At 31.7% G+C, this 23,332-nt stretch overlaps 1 protein-coding gene across 3 annotated transcripts; it reads right to left on the bottom strand.

Moving 5' to 3' along the window:
* Positions 1-1,479: 1,479 nt before the first annotated feature.
* Positions 1,480-22,799, bottom strand: LOC143073352 (T-complex protein 1 subunit eta-like). Of its 3 annotated transcripts, none has more exons than XM_076248820.1 (12): positions 22,776-22,799; positions 19,383-19,536; positions 18,343-18,449; positions 16,052-16,177; positions 14,013-14,065; positions 11,400-11,571; positions 10,853-11,017; positions 4,380-4,513; positions 3,473-3,625; positions 2,930-3,081; positions 2,355-2,543; positions 1,480-1,851 (listed from the first exon to the last, which is right to left on the bottom strand). In XM_076248820.1, the coding sequence occupies exons 1-12, from the start codon at positions 22,776-22,778 to the stop codon at positions 1,631-1,633; spliced, it is 1,629 nt and encodes a 542-aa protein (XP_076104935.1). In that variant the 5' UTR covers positions 22,779-22,799; the 3' UTR covers positions 1,480-1,630. The 3 variants fall into 3 exon arrangements, with proteins under 3 accessions (XP_076104935.1, XP_076104933.1, XP_076104934.1); XM_076248818.1 differs by lacking the exon at positions 22,776-22,799 and adding an exon at positions 22,718-22,735; XM_076248819.1 differs by lacking the exon at positions 22,776-22,799 and adding an exon at positions 20,319-20,336.
* Between the last annotated feature and the right edge of the window lie 533 nt (positions 22,800-23,332).

Raw genomic sequence — 23,332 nt, 5'->3', positions numbered from 1 at the left:
ATGTATTGATCGTCATGGACAGATGCTCCTGATCTTATTTTTCTTTCTACGAAACTGAACCATGAGAAAAAGGACAAAGTCAAATGAACCCTGTAAGACAGACATGTACACATCACAATCAATCCACACAACAAATAATATAGTTCACCAATTGCTAATAGTATCCTAGAAAAGACCTTGCTATGAAAACTTTTTTGAATATTTAATAATGAAAATGAGGCTGAGGTCAGATAAAATCTGCCAATATGAGGAGATGCTGCTTTGACCAAGTGGAGAAAGAGACAGATATATACTTAAATGATAATATTACAAATCATCGATTGATTGTTGGGTGTTTTAATGTCATTTTAAAGCTATTTCATGGCGTCTAGTTTTTATTGGTGGAGGAAGTCGGAAGTGACCAGAAAAAACTAACAACCTTCGGTAGGAAAACTTACAATCCTAGTCAATTAAGATTGGAGTCAACTGTTGACTGGCTAGTGATTATAGTAGTAGGACTACTAAGACTACTTGGCCAACGAGGCCCTGTATTACATATCAGGACAAGAACTTGTTAACGCGATATGAATATGAACCGGGCTTTGTAAAGGATCAACATGTTTAGACATTTTTTTTACTGTGCTAGTTCTCAAGGAAATAGTCTACATGAAGATGTCACCATAAATGGAAACATTGATCTGCCTTGGAGTTGACCAGTCTTATGTATGCTCCAACTCCTAAATGCTACATAATATGCTGTGGACAAAAACAATTTTAAAGTCTGGTTTTACAAAGAAAATGATCAAACATCAGCTTAAAATTATTAACATGTTAGACATCATAGATCATTTAACAACATCATCTAGTAAGGCAGCAACCATTTGATTTTCTGGGGGGGGGGCTATGTTTTTTTTTTTCTGTACAAACTTTTTTTTTTTTCAATTTTAGCATTACATATAGTGGCAGCTGAGGGGTAACAAACAAATTTTTTTTTTTCAGAATACAAAACAAATTATTTTTTTTCTATTTCAAAGAAACTATAATTAACCAAATGCTACTGCTTTTAAATTATTTTACCAATAGAAAAGAGCACATCCATGCTCAGATAAGTGCCATCTTGTATGTAGAATTTATTTTTGTGGGTAATTAAAATGTTTTGGACAGATAAAAGGTACTGTAAATTCAGAAATTAATGTGTCATCTGTTAAAGGAATATAACTACTGAAATTATGAGTACAATTTTATTTTACTGGGAAACATTATATAGGCATATTTTTTTTCATTAATAAAAGCATCCCAATAATTTCTGAATTTACAATAGTTAAATCCTAGCCATAAATATCACACATTTGATTTGAGTTTTGTCTTTGTTTGATTTCTTGAATGAATTTGTGGTTAGTGTACATAAACTCATCATAGATACCAGTAATTTGCTGTTGAAATCCTGTGTCTTTTGTATACAAGTGATATATGCAGATGGAAACAAATATAACACAACTGTTGTATAAAAATTGTATTCACATAATTTCTAGTACAATCATTATGATACGAAAATACAAAGCACAAATGCAGCGACAAATAGATAATCTTCATGGAGGGTAATTTGTTCAGAGACACATAAATGTACAAATAAATAAAGTATAAATCTAGATCACATGGGTCGTCCTCGACCTCGTCCCATTCCACCACCTGGAGGTCCGTCTTGTTGGGCTTTTGGATTTTTAACAGTTTCATCAACAGAAAGAATAAGACAGCTTGCTTCTGCAGCAGCTGTGATGGCATTGATTTTAACTACTGCTGGTTCCCATACACAATTCTCAAAATTGTCTGCAATATCTTCATTAAGTACATCTACACCATACCAGATACCACCTGAAATATAAGTTTTAAAAATCTTCATTTTTACTACTAATTCAGAAAAGAGAAAAGAACAAAGGATTGAGTGTTTTGTTTGTTGTTGTTCTTGCTAATGATACATAATTTTGTTTATTTGTAAGAATGATCGATTAAAATGCAGCTTTTTGATTATCAGTGTCTTAAATTCAGACTTTCCGCTGGAGACTAAGCAAACAATAATCAAAAGATGAACTCAACCATCATACTGCAACAGAATGATTCTAAATCATACATTCTATAAGGCTTACAAATACCACATTCACATAAATGTATATTTTTTTTCATAGATAGTGACTTTATGCATCACTACAAAAAAAGATCGACTTAAAAGAAAAATACCGTTATTGCATTGAAAATATTATACATGAGCCTTTAACTATAGGAACTTGCATTATAACTTTTATCAAAGATTTAGACAATAGTGTACTGTTAAATATAAAAGAGAAAGTAAGACTAAACATTTCTAAGTGTACTCTTACCTTGAGCATGCCTCTGACGTAATTTGTTAAGTATATTTGTAGCATCAAAGCCAGCATTTTCACATAACTGTCGTGGAATGATCTCTAAAGCTTTAGCCATGGCCCCCATCAATAACTGTTCTTTACCAGCAATAGTTCTTGACAAGTTTCTCAAATGTTTACTTAATTCCATTTCTATTGCTCCACCACCTACAAATAAAATTGAACGGTGTGAAACAAATAACCACCAACATGTATTGTATACTTGCATAAGCAAGGTATACTATTAAGTGGTTTCATGTTCGTTTCTAATTCTATACAAGTTTATATGTACATCTAGTTAAACAGCTCTTTGGAGAAAAATAGAATATGCTGTATTTAAGCTTAGACACTAACAAAAAGGTTGTTTGTGTCTTTCAGTTGCTATCTTTGACATACCACACATATTTTATCATAAAGACAATTTCTTGATGTATTAATAAAATGCATTATCTAAGTGGTCTAGTAGATTTTTTTTAGACCAACTGTTTCAGTATTTATTTACTGTACACGACTATGGGAAAATACCAGTCCAAATATATTATATGCTTTCTCACCTGCAACAACAGCATCATTCTTCATGGTTCTTCTTACAATCATTATAGCATCGTGTAATGATCTCTCGGTTTCCTCTATAAACTGTTCTGCACCTCCACGTAGAATGATTGTACATGTTCTAGCCTGGGGACAACCCGTAAATAAATTATATCTGAAAGAATCGTGAAAATGACAATTCAGCATAATATCAAATATTATAAACATAATAATTCTACCTTTCATATTATTTTCAGCAATTTATTATGAAAGATTTAAAAAAAAAATTATCAATGGAAAAAATCATTTATTTTGTAGTTTTTCTTTCAATAATTCAATTAACACATACATGACATAAGTTGAATTGCCAAATATATAAATAAAGACTGGACACATGATCTGTAATTTAATCAGAATGGATGAAATTCAATTACTGGATAAACTTTATTATGTTTTACATTATGCAAATATTGGATTCTTTTAAAAGCCAGATTATAATACGACTGTAAAATATAATTTTTCTAATTTTTCTATAGACTACTACAAATATATATAAGTAAAGTTACCTTTCCCCTCCAATTTGGATTTCTTCAAATGTCTCACAGGAACCTAACACATCTGGTGACAGATTCTGAACGGTTGTTTGTATAGATCCACCACAAGCTTTCATTGTTCTCTTCAGATCTTCTTCTACTACTCGCCCAGCACAAAACATATCTCTGTAATATTCAATGTCAAAGCATTATATGCATTGATTATATATAATTATTCATTTAAAAGTACTAACCAGATGCCTTATTGATTTTTTTAAATCTCAACATGCCACTAAATTTTACAATAGCCAAGACTAAAACCTAAAATTAAAAATTAAAATCTCAATTGCTAGTTCTTTTGGTAAAATGTTTGAATGTACAAAACATGGTTGAAATACAATTTGAATATTCAATTACGGTTTTATCATACAGCATGCAATACGAAATCATATTTTGCAAATTGAAATTGCTAAAATGCTTTTAATCTGAATTACTTTCCACTACAGACTTCATAGTCTTGAAGATTGTGAATTCACTAAAAACATGATTAGCTCACTGTCATTGTCTATTTATTTTCTGTTTTTAAATTCATTTCAACAATTCTTTGAAACAAGAAAGATAATAAGTTATGTAGGTTTTACAACTAAGTCAGAAATTACAAAATATTTCCAACAACTCTCAGAAAACCCTGCCAGTTACCAGTGATGACCATGACTGACCAAAACGACCAGTCTTGACCGCTGGACACTGACATTAATGTACCACAGACGTAACACGAAGACCAACATTAAAAAGTTTGGCCTTGCTGACTAATCTGTGGAAAGATCTCCTCATATATGTAATATCATGTTATACTATCATTAAATACTTTAAAGTGATATCCCTGTATTGTAGACCAGATACCTTACACTGCATGTTTCATTTTAAACATCTTACATACCTGTCTGCAAAATACTGTGTGGCAACATCTCCAATAGGTAACTTAGACAAAATAACTTTAGCTCCACTCTTGTGTAAGATATCAAGTTTATCATATAATATCTTCCATTCAGCATCTACTATGGACTGGTATTCCTGTAATTAATTATAAAGAGTTAATGTACAAACATGATTTTGTTTTCTTATCTAGAACAGTAATGCTGTCTGACTAAAAATCTAACCTGGTACAATTTTTGTGTAAATCAGTCAATTTAAATGTAATCACAATCTCTTTTTTTTTTTTTTATTAAAATCTCACTAAATCTGATAAGTTATCTATGGCCATGTATGAGGTTCTGTAGATTTTACAAGTAAGAAATACTCATCAATTCCCAACAACTCTCAAAAAACCCTGCCTCTTCATAGTCTGGAAGACTGTGAATTCACTAAAAACATGATTAGCTCACCGTCATTGTTTATTTTTTTCTGTTTTTTAAATTCATTTCAACAATTCTTTGAAACAAAAAGGATAAATAAGTCATGTAGGTTTTACAACTAAGTCAGAAATTACAAAATATTCCCAACAACTCTCAGAAAACCCTGTCAGATACCAGTGATGACCATGATTGATCAAAACGACCAGTCTTGATCGCTGGACACTGACATTATTGTACCACAGACGTAACACGAAGACCAACATTGAAATAGTGTGGCCTTGCTGACTAATCTGTGGATTAAGTTGAATAAAGCCTCATATAGTCTTATTTGTCCATCAAAAATATAATTCATAATTTGATGAAGATGAACAAGGCTGTTCTTCAAACACCCTTTAGCTTATTTTTACTTATTTCATTCTATTTGATATATTCAGAAAAACAGAAACGGTACCATTAAAAGGCCTAATCTGGAGTAACCATGTTAACCATCAACTTCAGGAAAGCAACTTTGTCAAAAACCTAGGCTAAGTTCTTTAAAGTTGTTACAGGTCACTTCCCTATCATTGACCAAGTTGCTGGTTCATCAGCCAGTAATAATATCCAATCACAGACCCCTCTTTACATAGAATAAAAATAAGACTGTTTGAGTAAATCTGATAAGTTATCTAAGATAATGAATGAGGTCATGTAGGTTTTACAACTAAGTCGGAAATATACAATCATTCCCAACAACTCTCAGAAAACCCTGTCAGATACCAGTGATGACCATGACTGATCAAAACGACCAATCTTGACCGCTGGACACTGACATTATTGTACCACAGACGTAACACGAAGACCAACATTGAAATAGTGTGGCCTTGCTGACTAATCTGTGGATTAAGTTGAATAAAGCCTCATATAGTCTTATTTGTCCATCAAAAATATAATTCATAATTTGATGAAGATGAACAAGGCTGTTCTTCAAACATCCTTTAGCTTATTTTTACTTATTTCATTCTATTTGATATATTCAGAAAAACAGAAACGGTACCATTAAAAGGCCTAATCTGGAGTAACCATGTTAACCATCAACTTCAGGAAAGCAACTTTGTCAAAAACCTAGGCTAAGTTCTTTAAAGTTGTTACAGGTCACTTCCCTATCATTGACCAAGTTGCTGGTTCATCAGCCAGTAATAATATCCAATCACAGACCCCTCTTTACATAGAATAAAAATAAGACTGTTTGAGTAAATCTGATAAGTTATCTAAGATAATGAATGAGGTCATGTAGGTTTTACAACTAAGTCGGAAATATACAATCATTCCCAACAACTCTCAGAAAACCCTGTCAGATACCAGTGATGACCATGACTGACCAAAACGACCAATCTTGACCGCTGGACACTGACATTATTGTACCACAGACGTAACACGAAGACCACCATTGAAATAGTGTGGCCTTGCTGACTAATCTGTGGATTCAACTGAACAAAGCTTCATGTTGACTTGTATGACTGTCATTTAAATAATTGATGAATGTCGAGGAAGAAACTTGAAGATTAGGTCCTCGGAAAGTATGTCATAAACCCTATCATAGATAATCTGTCCAATTATTTGTTAAATGTTGAAATAACATATAGCACAAAATGAACCTATATTTAACCCTTTCATGCCGAATGTATCCTTTTGGCACACCCGCGCGCATGCCGAATGTATCCTTTTGGCACCACCGTGTAGATGCCGAATGTATCCTTAAGGATACATAGATTTCTATTTTTAGACGGTCACAGTGCAAACAGTAAAAATAACGTTTAAACATGTTTCTTGGCCCCGTTGCTCCATGGATGTTATGATAAACACCAAATGCATTCCATATTTTAGTATCGGGTGTAAAAACACTGTTAAAATATGTTTTTTCAAAGATTGTTGAGAAAAAAAACCTCGTGAAAAACAAAATGGCGGAATCATAAACAATCGTGGTCAGGAGTTCATTTCGAGTTGAAACATTGAGAAAACTTAACCTGCGGTCATGAAAGTCGTTTAACTTGAACAAAAGTAGTGATTGTACGTATATTTTGGAGTTGTGAGAAGGATATTTGTAAAACAACCTGAAATCGAGACTTTGATTGTCGCCATCAGGTGCACGACTGTAAATAATTATTTCTCGTTGCCGTTTGACAGTCAACCTTTCATTACCGATTGAGTCAGAGTCTTTTATCATCGTTTTAGACACTCTCAGGAGTCTGTAGTGCTACGGGTTTTATTTCTTTTCATTGAAAGGCTGTACTGCAGTATGTAGGTCGACAAAACGAAAGTCCACTTTCATTTAAAATAGAACCTGATATTGACAAAATTGACAGCTGAGTCTATAAATAGTGCGGTTCATAAAAACACGTGTTGTTACATCTCATAGATTTATTATTTTACATAAAAGTGGTTTCGAAAGATGAGACAATATTCTGCAATCTTATTCATATTTTAATCGAGTGTAAATTATTTTCCATGATGTATCTCGTCTTGTGACGGAGGTTTTTAAAAGTCTTGTTCAGCATACAAAAATTTTAAAAGTTGTTTTGAAAACAAATAATGTTGACAGAGAGTAAAAAAATCCTGAAAGATGCCAAGATGATTATTTTTATGTAACAAATTGTTTTCTTTCTCATTAAAAAAAAAAAACATTGTCAAAGAAGGGAAGTGAAAAAAATAATATTTGTTTTAGAAGGGAAGGGAAAATTATTTTTTTGAGAATTGGAAAGAAGGAAAAAAAAATTTTTTTTGCTGAAGGGAAGTGATTTTTTTCCCCAAAGTGAAATAACATAAGGTGTTGTCTGTTACTTCTGATTAATCTTGAGATGGCATCATTTATTATTGTAAAATAATACTGTTCCTGTATGTTTCTGAAAACAATATAGGGGTTAATTTTTTTGTTTTGGAAATTATGAAGAAGAACTCCCCCTAATGTTGCACACTAACACAAAAGATGAATGACCAGTGCGGCAGTGCCTAAAGTTTATTACAATTTGTAATGCCAATATAAGCAACCATTTTTAACACTAGGAAACATCTTTTTTTGTGTTCAAAAAGGGACTTCAAATGGTATATAAATTGCTTCTTCTCTCAGATGCCAAGTCATATACATGTAGTAGTAAGGAGCAAGAGGAAAAACTGATCAAATTGGAAATGGGATAATGGGACCACATTAAGGTCTTGTAGCTGTCACCTTGTAAGTCAGCTTCTTAAATTAACACTGTTTATGGGACTAGTACACATAAGCAGGTATCTTCATACAACATTAATATATAGGCTTATATGTAAGTAACACTTGCTGCTGGATGTAAAAGATTAATTAATAGACTGGTAACAATGGTTATAGTATAACAACCTCACTCAAGTAATTTTTATTCACTTTTTGACAAACCATTCCATTAAATAACCCAACAATATAAACAGAAATAAAAAAAAATAGTTTCCATTGTCCTCACTAAATTTTAAAATCAAAATTTATGATATGAATCCTCCTATTCAATGAGTATGCAGCATTATAAACTAAAACAAATTTCATAGCTTCCAAATGTTATTACAAACTATATCATGCAGCTCCCTGTTGTAACTTTCCATCAATGAATTTTAAAACTGCATTTTGCAGTAAAACATGTACGTGACGTATTTTAATCCCTTTTTGGCAATTTTTTTCAACGACTTGCATCTGTGTGTACATATCACGAGTTTAAATAAAACAGTACCCAGTAGTTGTCTGCATATATTATCTTCTTTACCTCTACTGCATGTGATTAATAAATTTAACTATGATGAAAATAAATTTATAAAATATTAATTGCCAGCTTTTGGTATTTATTTGTGCTGCTTTAACAAACATCAGTTGATGTATTTGTCAATTTTATGTTATCTTATACATCCTAAATTTTGACTACATAGTTCAAATTTAATTTCAACAATTTTCAAAAAAAAACAAAAATTCACTAGGCTCTTTATCTTGAGATACAGCTGAATATTTGCTTATTTGTAGTACATTTATTAATGCTTAAATATTTTTTTATATTATACAACCCCCATGACCCAAATCAAATTTATTGGAAATTTCATGGATTTAGAACTTTAAAAAAAATCACTTTTTGGGTTCATTTACTTTTATTTATTGGAAAGCTTTATCTCAATCACATGTGGAAGAATTAAGGCATTACTGGGGTTAAGTCATAAAGTAATGAAGTCCCATCGATTATTATTGCAGTTAACAATTATTTTTAATTAGTTCAGTAATCGCACATCAATGCTGGGGGTATTATACAACTCGTCTCGAAGAGTTATTGTCCATTGTCGAGCCCGAGTTATCTTTCTTCTTTCGAAACCGTAAACAAATGGCGGCCAAAATCTACGTGAACGACAGTCTCGATTTACAGGTATTATTGCCAAGAAAACGAAAACAGGTTTTGAAAGAAAATAATTCAGTAGCTCATAGAAATAGAATTTTGAAACACACGTGTGCTTAAGAAATGTTGCCGAATGGAAGTGAAAGTGATATACGGTAGGCAATGACAAAAATTATCTTCCGACTCAATCAATCTACGTTTTCGACACACGTTTTTAAGGTAAACTGCTTCTCACTCTATGAAAAGGTTACGGACGCTCAACCTATGATATTTATCTACATTTTATCAAAATTTGACCGCACAACTCGCTACGGTTCCCGAGTTTTCAATGACCAAAACTACGAGGTCGTTTTTGCTGAAGCACATATCAAATTAATCCTGGTCAGGCAAACGGCTCGTGCAAATAAATTTCGGCCAGGGAATCCCGCGAAAAAAATAAATTCAGTAGTGAAAGTGTTAACAGTCAGTATTTAGTTGTGAAGTTTATAGATTTGACTTGAGCATAAACAGAAACTTAAACTTAGCTGTTTCTACATATATTGTAGACGGTAATAACTCAGGAGCAACACACATAATCGTAATAATGGAAGTAAAATCATGAACTTAGTCAGAACACTTTCAAGTTACTGATAAGATCTACAACCCTACTACTGTGGTTACTTCTAAATTTTTATACATCCACACTAAGAAAGTTAAACTAAAAAATAACTTTTAAACAAGAATGTGTCCCAAGTACACAGATGCCCCATCCACACTATAATTTTCTATGTTCAGTGGACTGTGAAAATGGAATAAAATCTCTAATTTGGCATTAAAATTAGAAAGATCATATCATTGGGAATATGTTTACTAAGTTTCAAGTTGATTGAACTTCAACTTCATAAAAACACTACCTCGACCAAAAACTTTAACCTGAAGCTAGACGGACGCACAGACCAGAAAACATAATGCCCATAAATGGGGCATAAAAAAATATAGCCGATTCTGAATATCATTAAATCTTACAACTTTTGAATATAACGCATGTTTTACAACTTATGTTAAGTCATGTAGGTTTTACAACTAAGTTAAAAATTATACATTTATCCCCAAAACTCTCAGAAAACCCTGCCAGATACCAGTGATGACCATGATTGATCAAAACGACCAGTCTTGACCGCTGGACACGGACATTATTGTACCACTGACGTAACACGAAGACCACCATTGAAATAGTGTGGCCTTGCTGACTAATCTGTGGATTAAACTGAACAAAGCTTCATGTGGACTTGTATGTCTGTCATATATATACATTTCATGACTTGAAAATATAACAACAAAATAATAAATTCTTGTTTATGACGGGTACAAAATACATGTTATCAAAATGGAAATATTAAATTAATTGCACGATCGACCTGTATTCAGTAGTTGGGAACGAACAAATATAAAGATAAACGTTTTTTCAATAGAATGCACAAGGTATTAATAAAAACAACAATTTTACAGCTTATTAGTTCATCATTAGAAATTTTCAACGAAAAGAAGTGATATTTCTTTTAACATAATTCATCCACATTTGTAAAACATCTTAAAAACAGTTGTCTTGAAATATAAAATAATTTGTACCAGGATTGGTACCTTAATTTATTTGTATATCAACATAAGATCTCCCTAGTTTTCAGTAATTAGGATTAAATGTCACAAACCTCTACAGAATCAACTCTAACTTCTGCATTATCTCTCTCAGCTTTCAGTTCTAATTCTATATTTAGCAGTGCTATTTTCAGTTTGGTGTATTTCTTTGGCTGCATTTCAAATCCAGCATAACTGAAGGTTTTCTTAAATGCTACTCCTGCTATCAATACAGAATCCTGTAAAAGAGATTGGAATGCTACAATGATGAGCCTTGTTATAAATGCCTTAACCATTAAGCACAAGAACATTTTTTTATCAACTTGACAAAATTGAAGAAAATTAACACATCAACTAAATTGTATTTTCATTTTATGGCATAACAAAATTAAGTTTCATTGGCACATAAAAATGCAAAAAATGTTGAAAATATAACTGATAAAAAGTTTTAATTTTGCAGAGATTTAATGTTGACAAGGGTTATTAACACCTTGACTGGCTAGAAATTTAATAATTTTTGGAAAACATTGAATTCTGTAATTACAACTACAATGTCTGTACATCAACTACCACTGCTTGGGATATTTTTTCTTGTTTTTTTTTTATTCACATTTTCTTTACCTCAAGACCTCCACCAGTAACTTTCTTCACACCAATCATGTTAAGGGGAAGTAACTCATCCAATAACATGACAGCATCAACAACCATTTTTGTGAAGAAATCTTTCTGATGAGCAACCAGTTTAGAACTCAATGAAGTAGCAGCACATTTCTCTAATAACTGTCTCATTTCCCTGTAAAACATAACATTTAATGTATTTCTAGATATGTACATGAAACAAACTGAGTATTACGATAAGTGATTACTGGTACCTCTTAAATTATATATAAGTCTGGCGTTCGAATATTTGTTGATTTTTTTTCTTTCCACCAGAATTGTTTTGACTCAAGACTATAAAGTGAACACCCCCCCACCCTACAAAAAGTAGTTCCATAAATGGTCTTGCTCCAAGTAGGTCAGTTGATTTTTTTAAGTACATGAATTAGCAAAATGATAGAAGTTTATAGAGTGGACATCGATATAGTTAACAGATTTTTTTATCGAGGTATATAACCAATGATATTATTATCAATTGTAGGTTTTACAAACTATATAAGAGGTCATAGACACCTCCAACAACTCTCGAAAACCCTGACAGATATCGATGACATTGTCATTACTATACCACAGTTGTGACACAAAGACCAAATAAACAACTGGCTTTGCTGAATGATCTGTGGAGGATAAAACTTAAATATTTGTATTATCTATAGAAGGTAAAATGAAAAGAGATTGTTTATTTATTATGTTCAGATAAAACTGGGTAAAAAAGAAATGTATAGTCATATCTTCAGACATACTAGTTTTTGACCTTTTAAAAAATGCCTGATCCTTTCCATCCGTCATTAACACCTTTTCTTTTATAGAGTGAACATTAATGTAAAACAGGGAAGTTTTTCATTGTAGATTAACTAAATGCAGTCATTCAAAAGGTCGGTCAGACATGTGGCAATGTCGAGCTTTAAATGGTTAGGTCCAGTGAGACTCATCAATTACTGCACCAAAAGAAGTGAGGATTTAAGAATTTTGTGATACTTATAATGTTAGACTGGTAAAACAACAATTTGTTGGTTTTACAAACTATGTAAGAGGTCAAAGATACCTCCAACAACTCTGGAAAACCTTGACGGATATCGATGATATTGTCATTACTTTACCACAGTTGTGACACAAAGACCAAATATAATATTGGCCTTGCTGAATGATCTGCGGAGTATAATATTTTTACTATTCATAGGAGATTTCTAGAAAAGATATTATAAATTTATAATGTTCAGATATATAATTGGCCTTGCTGAATGATCTGTGGGGTATAAAACTCAAATATTTGTATTATTTATAGAAGTTATGAGAAAAGATATTATAAATATGTAATATTCAGATTCAAACTGGTAAAGATATTTATTAATCCATATTCTGACACTTATTTTTTACCCTTATCAACTGGATCAAATCACTTCTTTCCTCTAATATCCATGACCCTGTCCATCTGTTATTAACACCTCACCTCAGGAAATATCAAATACTGGACCAAACTACCAGTGTATAGAGTTAAGAATTTTGTCATACTCATAATGTAAAAGACTGCTAAGACACTAGACCAGGAACACATTATTAATTACTGGACAAGCAAGAATGTGTCCAAAGTACACGGATGCCTCACTTGCACTATCCTTTTCCATGTTCCATGGACAGTAAAAATCGGGTAATAATCTAATTTGGCATTAAAATTAGAAAGATTATACTGTAGGGAACATATGTACTAAGTTTCAAGTTGATTGGAATTCAATTTAATCAAAAACTACCTTGACCAAAAACTTTAACCTGAAACTCCCCCTTTCATTTTCTATGTTCAGTAGACCGTGAAATTGGGGTCAAAAGTCTAATTTGGCTTTAAAATTAAAAAACTACCTTTACTAAAAACTATAACCTGAACGCACGCACGAACGGAGCCACAGACCAGAAAACATAATGCCCCTCTACTATCGTAGGTGTGGCATAAAAAAAACATCACTTGGGTAAAATAAAAACTTCAGAACCTTTAGATTTGAACAATACAATCAACTGTAGGTTTTACAAACTATGTAAGAGGTCATAAACACCTCCAACAACTCTCGAAAACCCTGACAGATATCGATGACATTGTCATTACTTTACCACAGTTGTGACACAAAGACCAAATATACAACTGGCTTTGCTGAATGATCTGTGGAGGATTAAACCAAAAAAATGTAATTTTAAGAACATCAGTCGATTATTTAGTGCATTAATTAGCAAAATGATAGGCTTTTAATAGTATTCAGTATCAAAGCCCTATCTATAGTTTTTTTTCTTCAAAAAGCAGAGCAAAGAAATTCCAACCTTAATATTAATCTTGTTCTTTTGGTCTTTTGAGGAAATAGACTAGCCTTTACAAGAAATAACTATTGAAATCATATATGAGAACTGATATAGTTGTAATATGATTTTTACACAACTTAATTCTTACTGGGTATTTTAGCAAATTCCTTCACATAACATTTTAAATTCAGCCAAATACAAAGTTATTTGTAACACAAGAATAAGGGAGGCTACATATCATTTAACGTATCATTTTAAAGTTACTTGTTTAATAATGTTTGTTGAATGACTTACTTTGGATCACTTTTGTTGATCCTCACAGATATTTCTTTAATTTTCTTTACAGCCTGAAAGAGAGAAAAAATATGTTTTAACTACTAGTAAAAGGGAATTATTTTTTTCATTTTTTTAAGCAATACAAATTTAAATTATAAAAGTGCTTCCAAGTTCATTTTTGTTACCAAATTTCAAGTCTTGTTCAAGTTTTTTTTTTTTTAAAGGTTTGCAAATTATTTTCAATCTTGTTCCTCTTAATCTAAAAATCACTGAGATAAGTAAAGAGGTTTCCTTGCTTGGAAACTGTCTTATTTAGACTGAAAATAAAATATATTCTACCTACAGGACTGAAACTACTACCCTTAAATAATTGATGTTCACCATATTGAGAGGTATATTTAATGCATTTTTGTTACATACAAAAAGTATCTTATTTTAATGTGTTTTGGGTTTTTTTTTGGTGAGAAAACAGCGCTAATGGTAGATCTTCTACTTTATTCAAACTTTTGTAGCATAAGGATGACTTCAATTGTGGCATATTGTGCTAGACCGGTCTACAATTAAAGAATGCATGTTGCCTTCGCTCTAAGTGTCTTGGTTATTTTTGTCATAAGATTGCTGTCTCCTTGATGTTGTCCAGTACCCAAGTCAGGAATATGGCACTGCTGCAGTGTTAAACAAATAGTCTGTTTCTATGTATATTGGCCGTTTTTTTTTTTTGTAGCAGTTCAGTGTTTCTGGTTTTCTGTTATTTACCACAGGTTGTTGATGTGTTTCCCTCGGTTTTGGTTTTTGACTCAAATTTGTTTTCCTTCAATCGATTTATGGCTATTGAATAGCTGTATACTATTGTTGCCTTTATCTACCTGAGATCACCACTTCATCATATGTGTCAATTTATGACTATTGAATAGCAGTATACTATTGTTGTCTTTATCTACCTGAGATCACCACTTCATCATATGTGTCAATTTATGACTATTGAATAGCAGTATACTATTGTTGCCTTTATCTACCTGAGATCACCACTTCATCATGTGTCAATTTATGACTATTGAATAGCAGTATACTATTGTTGCCTTTATCTATCCGAGATCACCACTTCATCATATGTGTCAATTTATGACTATTGAATAGCAGTATACTATTGTTGTCTTTATCTACCTGAGATCACCACTTCATCATATGTGTCAATTTATGACTATTGAATAGCAGTATACTATTGTTGTCTTTATCTACCTGAGATCACCACTTCATCATATGTGTCAATTTATGACTATTGAATAGCAGTATACTATTGTTGTCTTTATCTACCTGAGATCACCACTTCATCATATGTGTCAATTTATGACTATTGAATAGCAGTATACTATTGTTGTCTTTATCTACCTGAGATCACCACTTCATCATATGTGTCAATTTATGACTGTTGAATAGCTGTATATTATTGTTGTCTTTATCTACCTGAGATCACCACTTCATCATATGTGTCAATTTATGACTATTGAATAGCAGTATACTATTGTTGTCTTTATCTACCTGAGATCACCACTTCATCATATGTGTCAATTTATGACTATTGAATAGCAGTATACTATTGTTGTCTTTATCTACCTGAGATCACCACTTCATCATATGTGTCAATTTATGACTATTGAATAGCTGTATATTATTGTTGCCTTTATCTACCTGAGATCACCACTTCATCATATGTGTCAATTTATGACTATTGAATAGTAGTATACTATTGTTGTCTTTATCTACCTGAAATCACCACTTCATCATATGTGTCAATTTTAACAGGCCATTCATTAGGAGGCGGTACCCGCTACTTTTACCCTCCTATGCTATTGACAAGTACCGCCTAAATGTAGAAATTTTTATACAAGATATTCATGGAATAAATTGAAAAGTACCATCTAGAAATGTGAAAAGTACCAGTCAACATGAAAGATAATGAAACCCCTGAATTTATGACTATTGAATAGCAGTATACTATTGTTGTCTTTATCTACCTGAGATCACCACTTTATCATATGTGTTTACAAGATCCTTACCTCTGTTGCTGCCTTTCTAAAAGCTTTGATTATGATCTGTGGATGAACTGCCTCTTCAATAAATGGCTTGGCTTCCTTAAGAAACTCACCAGCTAACAAGGTCACTGAGGTGGTTCCATCACCTACCTATAATCAAATAAAGAATGGTAACAAATATTCGTTCAAATACATACATGTACATTGCTATTTTATATAAAGTGAGTTTTTAAAGGTTCAGTTACCTTGTATCCTTTAATTATTGTTTTCTTCCAACCTATATGATTTCTTGTTTAATTATGGGTGGTTGCTGTCTGATAGACCACTAACGCATATTAATGCATTGGATTTTTTTTTCTGTTTCTGGTGTGAATATGCAGATGTGAACCCTACGTAAATTTAACATTTTGTTTACACATTTGATATGCATGTAAAACAGGGAATATTTTCTTTGTGGTATAATCACCTGTACATGCAGACGAAATTGTACACAACATTTTTTTTTTAAGATTTGAAAAATACAACAAATTGTAGGTTTTACAAACTATGTAAGAGGTCATAAACACCTCCAACAACTCTCGAAAACCCTGACAGATATCGATGACATTGTCATTACTATACCACAGTTGTGACACAAAGACCAAATAAACAACTGGCTTTGCTGAATGATCTGTGGAGGATAAAACTTAAATATTTGTATTATCTATAGAAGGTAAAATGAAAAGAGATTGTTTATTTATTATGTTCAGATAAAACTGGGTAAAAAAGAAATGTATAGTCATATCTTCAGACATACTAGTTTTTGACCTTTTAAAAAATGCCTGATCCTTTCCATCCGTCATTAACACCTTTTCTTTTATAGAGTGAACATTAATGTAAAACAGGGAAGTTTTTCATTGTAGATTAACTAAATGCAGTCATTCAAAAGGTCGGTCAGACATGTGGCAATGTCGAGCTTTAAATGGTTAGGTCCAGTGAGACTCATCAATTACTGCACCAAAAGAAGTGAGGATTTAAGAATTTTGTGATACTTATAATGTTAGACTGGTAAAACAACAATTTGTTGGTTTTACAAACTATGTAAGAGGTCAAAGATACCTCCAACAACTCTGGAAAACCTTGACAGATATCGATGATATTGTCATTACTTTACCACAGTTGTGACACAAAGACCAAATATAATATTGGCCTTGCTGAATGATCTGCGGAGTATAATATTTTTACTATTCATAGGAGATTTCTAGAAAAGATATTATAAATTTATAATGTTCAGATTCAACCTGATAAAAAACAAATATCACATCTTCATTTTTGGACCTTTTTCAACCGGATCATTTCACTTCTATACCATAAAATGTACGGCTCTTTCCACATGAAATCTGACATCTTTTCTTATTTAGAGTGGACATGAATGTAAAACAGGGAAGACTTTCTATGAGGTATAACTAAATGCTTATGCAGACAAACTTGTATTAAACTTTTTTTTATAGATTGGTCGTCATTCCCTTGGTTTGTCAGACATGTGGCAATGTTCAGTTTAAAATGGTTTGGTCCAGTAAAGCACATCAATTACTAGACCAAATTACCAGGAGAGGTATGAATTTTGTGATACTCATGATGAAAAAAGACTGGACTGGATCAGAGCTAGTAATGATTTAACAATATCTGAACAAAAAGACCATCCACTGAAGAAAAAGAAAATCCTTCAGAAGCTCTGGATTTGAACATTACAACAAATTGTAGGTTTTACAAACTATGTAAGAGGTCATAGACACCTCCAACAACTCTCGAAAACCCTGACAGATATCGATGATATTGTCATTACTATACCACAGTTGTGACACAAAGACCAAAGATAATATTGGCTTTGCTGAATGATCTGTGGAGTTTAAAACTTAAATATTTTCATATTATTCAAAGGAGGCATCGTGAATAGATATTACAAATTTGTAATGTTCAGATTCAACCTGATAGAAAAAAACATATTTTAACCATATTTTACCACCCACCTTTTAATAATTAGAAAAGCATAAATTCAATTTTAAGTCTCGACTGGTGTAAACAAAAACCTTTATCAATGCATATATTCTAGATAGGCAAAAAAGTGATTGAGATTATTTAAGATATTTCCTGTAAACCCTTATATGTATTTTAACCTTAAAAGGCTTTTCTACATACATGTATGATATAAATGCAGAGATGTCGTATGATAGCCAATGAGAAGAGACAAACTATCCACTGAAGTTAAAATGAAGTGAATGTACATGTAATAGGCAACCGTACAGCCTTCAACAATGAGAAATATATACACTAACCTCTGCATCCTGTGATTTAGCTATGTCTACCAACGTCTTGGCTGCTGGATGGACAATATCTAATATCTTCAGAATTGTAGCTCCATCATTTGATATAGTAGCTTTACCTATAAATGTATAATTTATAAAGTCTCTACATAATTTGTTTCCATTAATTGTGACAAAAATTCTAAATACATGTACAATTAAGATACAACTTCAGTATTGTCTAACTGCAATTTAACAGAATGTGTTTGTATATTTTTTTTAAACTTAAAAGAGATGTAAAAGATACCAAAGGGACTTTAAAACTTACAAGTCCACCTCACTGGCAATGCAGTGGCCAAAAAAAAACACCATGAAAAATGACAAACTATAGTATATTTAACAGTTACACGACATACACACAATGTAGAAAACAATTGTCTGTAAAAAAACAACTTAACCAAAAACTTTAATTTAGAGCATTTTTAATATTGAAGATTTCATAAATTGCTCATTCATAACAAAACATGAATGTGTCCATACATGTAGTGCACGGATGCCCCACTCGCACTATCAATTATGTTCAGTGGACCGTAAAATTAGGGTAAAAACTCTAATTTGACATTATCATCATGATCATAGGGAATATGTGTACAATGTTTCAAGTTGGTTCGACTTCAACTTCTTCAAAAACTACCTTGCCTAAAAACTTTAACCTGAAGCAGGATAGACTGACGGACCAACAGATCGAAAAACATAATGCCCATAAAGTTGTACAGCACTTTACACTATATAAAAGTCCTGAACATATACCTTCTCTAACAGCATAAAAATTTCTCCTGTTTTCATCTCAAGTTTTTATATCATCCAGCTGGAAACAAATAGCGTCAACATGCATCTGTTATGAGCCGTTTATTTTTTTAAAAAAAAAAGGTTTGTGCTTCTTTCAGTTGTACATGACTTTGTACCAGTCATTTCTAAAACTTCAACTATTCAATGCAGTTGTGATACTTAATGTTTACATATCATTCAAATTACTTTTTATCAATCTTTCATCATGTTAAATTATTTCTTACCCTGATCATTGATAATAAGTTTGTCCATCCCCCGTGGACCAAGTGTGGTACGTACTGCATCAGCAATGGCCTGACAAGCATTTATGTTACTAACAATTTGAGGTACACCTTGTGAGGAGTCTGTACCCTCCTTCAGAAGAATTATCTGTGGCTGCTGCAATACAATAAAATCAAACATTAATCCAGAGTTAATTTTAACATTACTGAAGTTGGTATTGAGTTTATTGTCTCCCTTATTTGGCACCAAGGTCTTATTCAAATACAGGTTGAATAATTTGAATTGTTACACGTTTTCATAGAAAAAATCAAAATACTGTATATATACCATATATACATATGTATATACTTTTCATGGATAAAAATCACTTGATTTTTCAAATGAAATTATTTTTTTCTGATTAGATAAGTAATTATTAAAAGTTAATAATAATGATAATGGTAATATTGTTATGTATACTATTTGTAAATCATCATTGTTGTTGTAAAAAAAAATGTAGCTTTGGTGTAGTTACAACAACAATAATATGTATCATTAATATTTCAGTGATCTTTAGATTTGGAATAGTGCATGATTTGATTGATTTTGAAAGCTTCAAAGATTATTATTGTTGATGTTTATATTGTTTCAAGCTTTCGACATGTTTTAACACAAAGAAATAAATGCTGTGTTACACATTTGTTTTCCGTTCACTTTTTTATATGTATAAGGCTGTTAGTTTACTCAATTGACTTGTTTTGAATTGTCATTTTAGGGCCTTTCATAGCTGACAACGCGTTATGGGCTTTGCTCGTTGTTGAAGGCTGTATGCCGGTGACCTAGTTTTTTTATTTCTGTGTCATTTTGGTCTCTTGTGGAGAGCTGTCTCATTGGCAATCATACCACATCTTCTTTTTAATATCTATATGAATACCGTTGATTATGACAATAGTTATTACCATTTCGTCAAAATAAGGTCTAAATAAAAATATTGTTTGTTTCCCCAATCCTGACCCTGCCAAGCCAGGTGTGGGTAGGTAGGTAGGGAAATAATTTTATTTTTCCAAAAAGCTTGACATTATCGGACGATCTGGCAAGCCTGAAAATCCAAAATGAATAAAATAATATTTCACTTAGTTTTGACAATAAAATTTTATGAGTAGCACCAATTTTGCAGGGTTGGTCAGGATTGGGGAAACAAACAATATTTAATTTTAGGCCTAATTCACAAAACAATAAAGGAAACCAATTTACCTTTTAAAAATGTTATAAAAATAAGGACATGTGGTATGATTGTCAATGAGATAACAATCCACCAAAGTTCAAATAAAGTGGATGTAAGCAATATTTAGTAAGCAACTGTACAGCCTTCAACAATGAGAAATCAAAGTGCTGGATAGCACCTGTGGAAATAGAATAGAGTGCCTTTTGATCAATTTATAAAGTATTTATTCAGCACAGGACATTGAAAATGTACTTTTTGAACGTAAACAAATTAAAAAACTTATTTTATTGAAATGCAGAATTTTCTTGATAGCAAAAATATATATTCACTTCTTATAAAAATTCAAATGACTAAAATAGACATATGATTGATGGGGAATAAATTAATAAAAAATGGTTTGTTATAAATAAAAGTTTTAAAATTTTAAAACTTTTTAAAGCCAATTTCTTATAAAAAAAAAAAAAGTGAACTAACCTAAATTGTTGATTTATTACAGATGATTATTGGAAATTTATCAATTAAATTATAGGCCTAACTTGAAAACCTTTTATATATTCATATTTATATTTCATTTTTTTTTTTTAAAGATTGTGTTCTTCCTTAATTAATCATTTATCTTTCAGACATAATTTACAGAATCACTTTATGTAATGAATATCAAAAGTAATAGGCATTAAATAAATCTATCATCCTTATATATCAAACATCTAATATATACATTTGTGTATTCAATTATGAGGTCAAATATTTGTGTATTTAGATGTTTATTGGGTCTGTACAATTATGTAACGCTGATGTTGATAAGTAATGTGGTCAATTTGATTGACAGTTTAGGAGGTAGGCATTGTAATTTAAGGTCCACCTTGTTCCTGATTGTTTGGTGATAATGACAGTTGTCAATCATACTAGTATTGTATCAATATTCAATTACCTAATCAAAATGCTTAAAAAAGCCTGCACATCAACACACCTTAATAACATACATTCTTGAATGAACTGCTTCAAAAATATATCCATTTTTCAGTTTATACGTGTATTATGTGCACATACATGAGAACTATAGGGAAATATATTTCAGTGTTAATACATGCAGTAATAGTAGCTAACCTGTCGTGTTGTTAGGGAGGCCAGTGCTTAAGGAAAGATTTAGAACAAGTTCTAATCTTTCCAAAAACGGAACATCTGTACTTTAATCTTTTTAAGTTTTATTCAAATTTCACCAGCATGACCAACCAGATTATATGCAATTAATTAATTTATCAACACAAACCTAAACTAAAGGTCAGAAGAAGTGAGAGGCGACAATGAACCAGGATTATATAAAATTCTATAAATTTCACGGATAAAAGGGGGTCCGTAACATGTTACCAACACCTATATTTTCGCAAAAACAGTTAACAAAATATGCAAAAATACTGATAACACTTTACAAACAGGGTTGAAAACAGTTAACAGCTTAAATTGTTCTCAGATAACAGTTAACACCTTGAAAAAAGGCCATAACAGGTTAACATAAAAAGGTATTGCCCCCTCTTAAAATAAAGGGTTGAATAAACGTTAAAATAAAGGCCTTTGATAACCTCAAAACTACAAAAGAAGTCTGACACAATAGATGCAATCAATTTAGGGATGCTAGCTCCGATTTAAACGTTTCCAACTGCACAAAATTGTTTTTTTAAATGAACTTGCTAAGTTACGATCATTCATAACAAATAATAATCAATATCTCAAGCATTTATATTAGACATAGCCATAGGGTATACATTAACAGGGGCCAAGCTTTGAAACGTCAAGGCAACCCTTGTAAACCAAAACAATAATATTACAAATGTAATTTTTGTTTTTATTAAAATCCATGGAAACAAAGAATCATAATACGAAACAAAAGCGCAATTCTATGACTTTTTATTCTTTAATTTGCATGAAAGCTATTTATATGATCTCTTGTAAAAATAAAGAGAATACATGATTGTTCAGGAATGTTCTAAATGTTCTATAGGGGATACATGTGTATACATGCATTGAACATTGGCATTTTTTATCAAATCAAATAACAGACCGAATATTTTATGCTACGAAATAATTTAAGAGAAACATATAATTCATCAAAAATGTAATGAAATGTTTTTAAGCCATTTAAATCGGTAGATGGATGTCGATTCTAAACAGGCTCTCGAAAACGGGAACCTACCATTTTGTTGTCTTTAGTGAAGAATGAATGTAAGGGTAGATAACAACTTTTCCCCGCGGAATTTTCGTAAATTGAAAATATTGTTCATGCATTATATTTGTAGATCTTTGCAATATATCAATATTATTGTTTGCACTATTATTTATGGCAAGCCGTTTTGCTATTTATTCTTACTTCAAGATATCTCATAAACTTTATAAATCTTATTTAAGGCGTATTTGTCAAGTTAGTGCAAAACCAGTTTTAGTTTGTTCAACTTTCCATTTGTTAATGAGAACCAGTTTGAAACTAGTTTCGAACCTAAACTGGTTTGCCGTTTGTTATTCTCAAACCCAAACTGGTTCAAGAAACTATTCAACCCATGTCCAAGGGTGGTTTGTGGTTTCGGTTCGGGGTTTTAAATGACGACAGTGTCACTGATGCAGTGTATAGTGGTCGCGAAAATGTTTATGCAGATTCTATGGTCAAATTGATTTTTTTAGTGGATTTTCAATACTAATGTACTAGTATGACCTTTTTGTGTTTGGTGTTTTTTAACTTCACATAGTTTTATACAG

This window comes from Mytilus galloprovincialis, chromosome 4 (assembly GCF_965363235.1).
Source record: "Mytilus galloprovincialis chromosome 4, xbMytGall1.hap1.1, whole genome shotgun sequence".
NCBI lineage: Eukaryota > Metazoa > Mollusca > Bivalvia > Mytilida > Mytilidae > Mytilus > Mytilus galloprovincialis.
This window is presented reverse-complemented; position numbering and strand designations above follow the sequence as displayed.

Bases quoted from the DNA above. Each gene is read 5' to 3' on its own strand.
- LOC143073352 (XM_076248820.1), bottom strand. The intron at 11,018-11,399 runs GTAAAGAAAATG...TCTCTTTTACAG, and splicing joins TTACTGGTGGAGGTCTTGAG to GATTCTGTATTGATAGCAGG. The intron at 4,514-10,852 runs GTTTGTGACATT...AATTAATTACAG, and splicing joins TTAGAGTTGATTCTGTAGAG to GAATACCAGTCCATAGTAGA.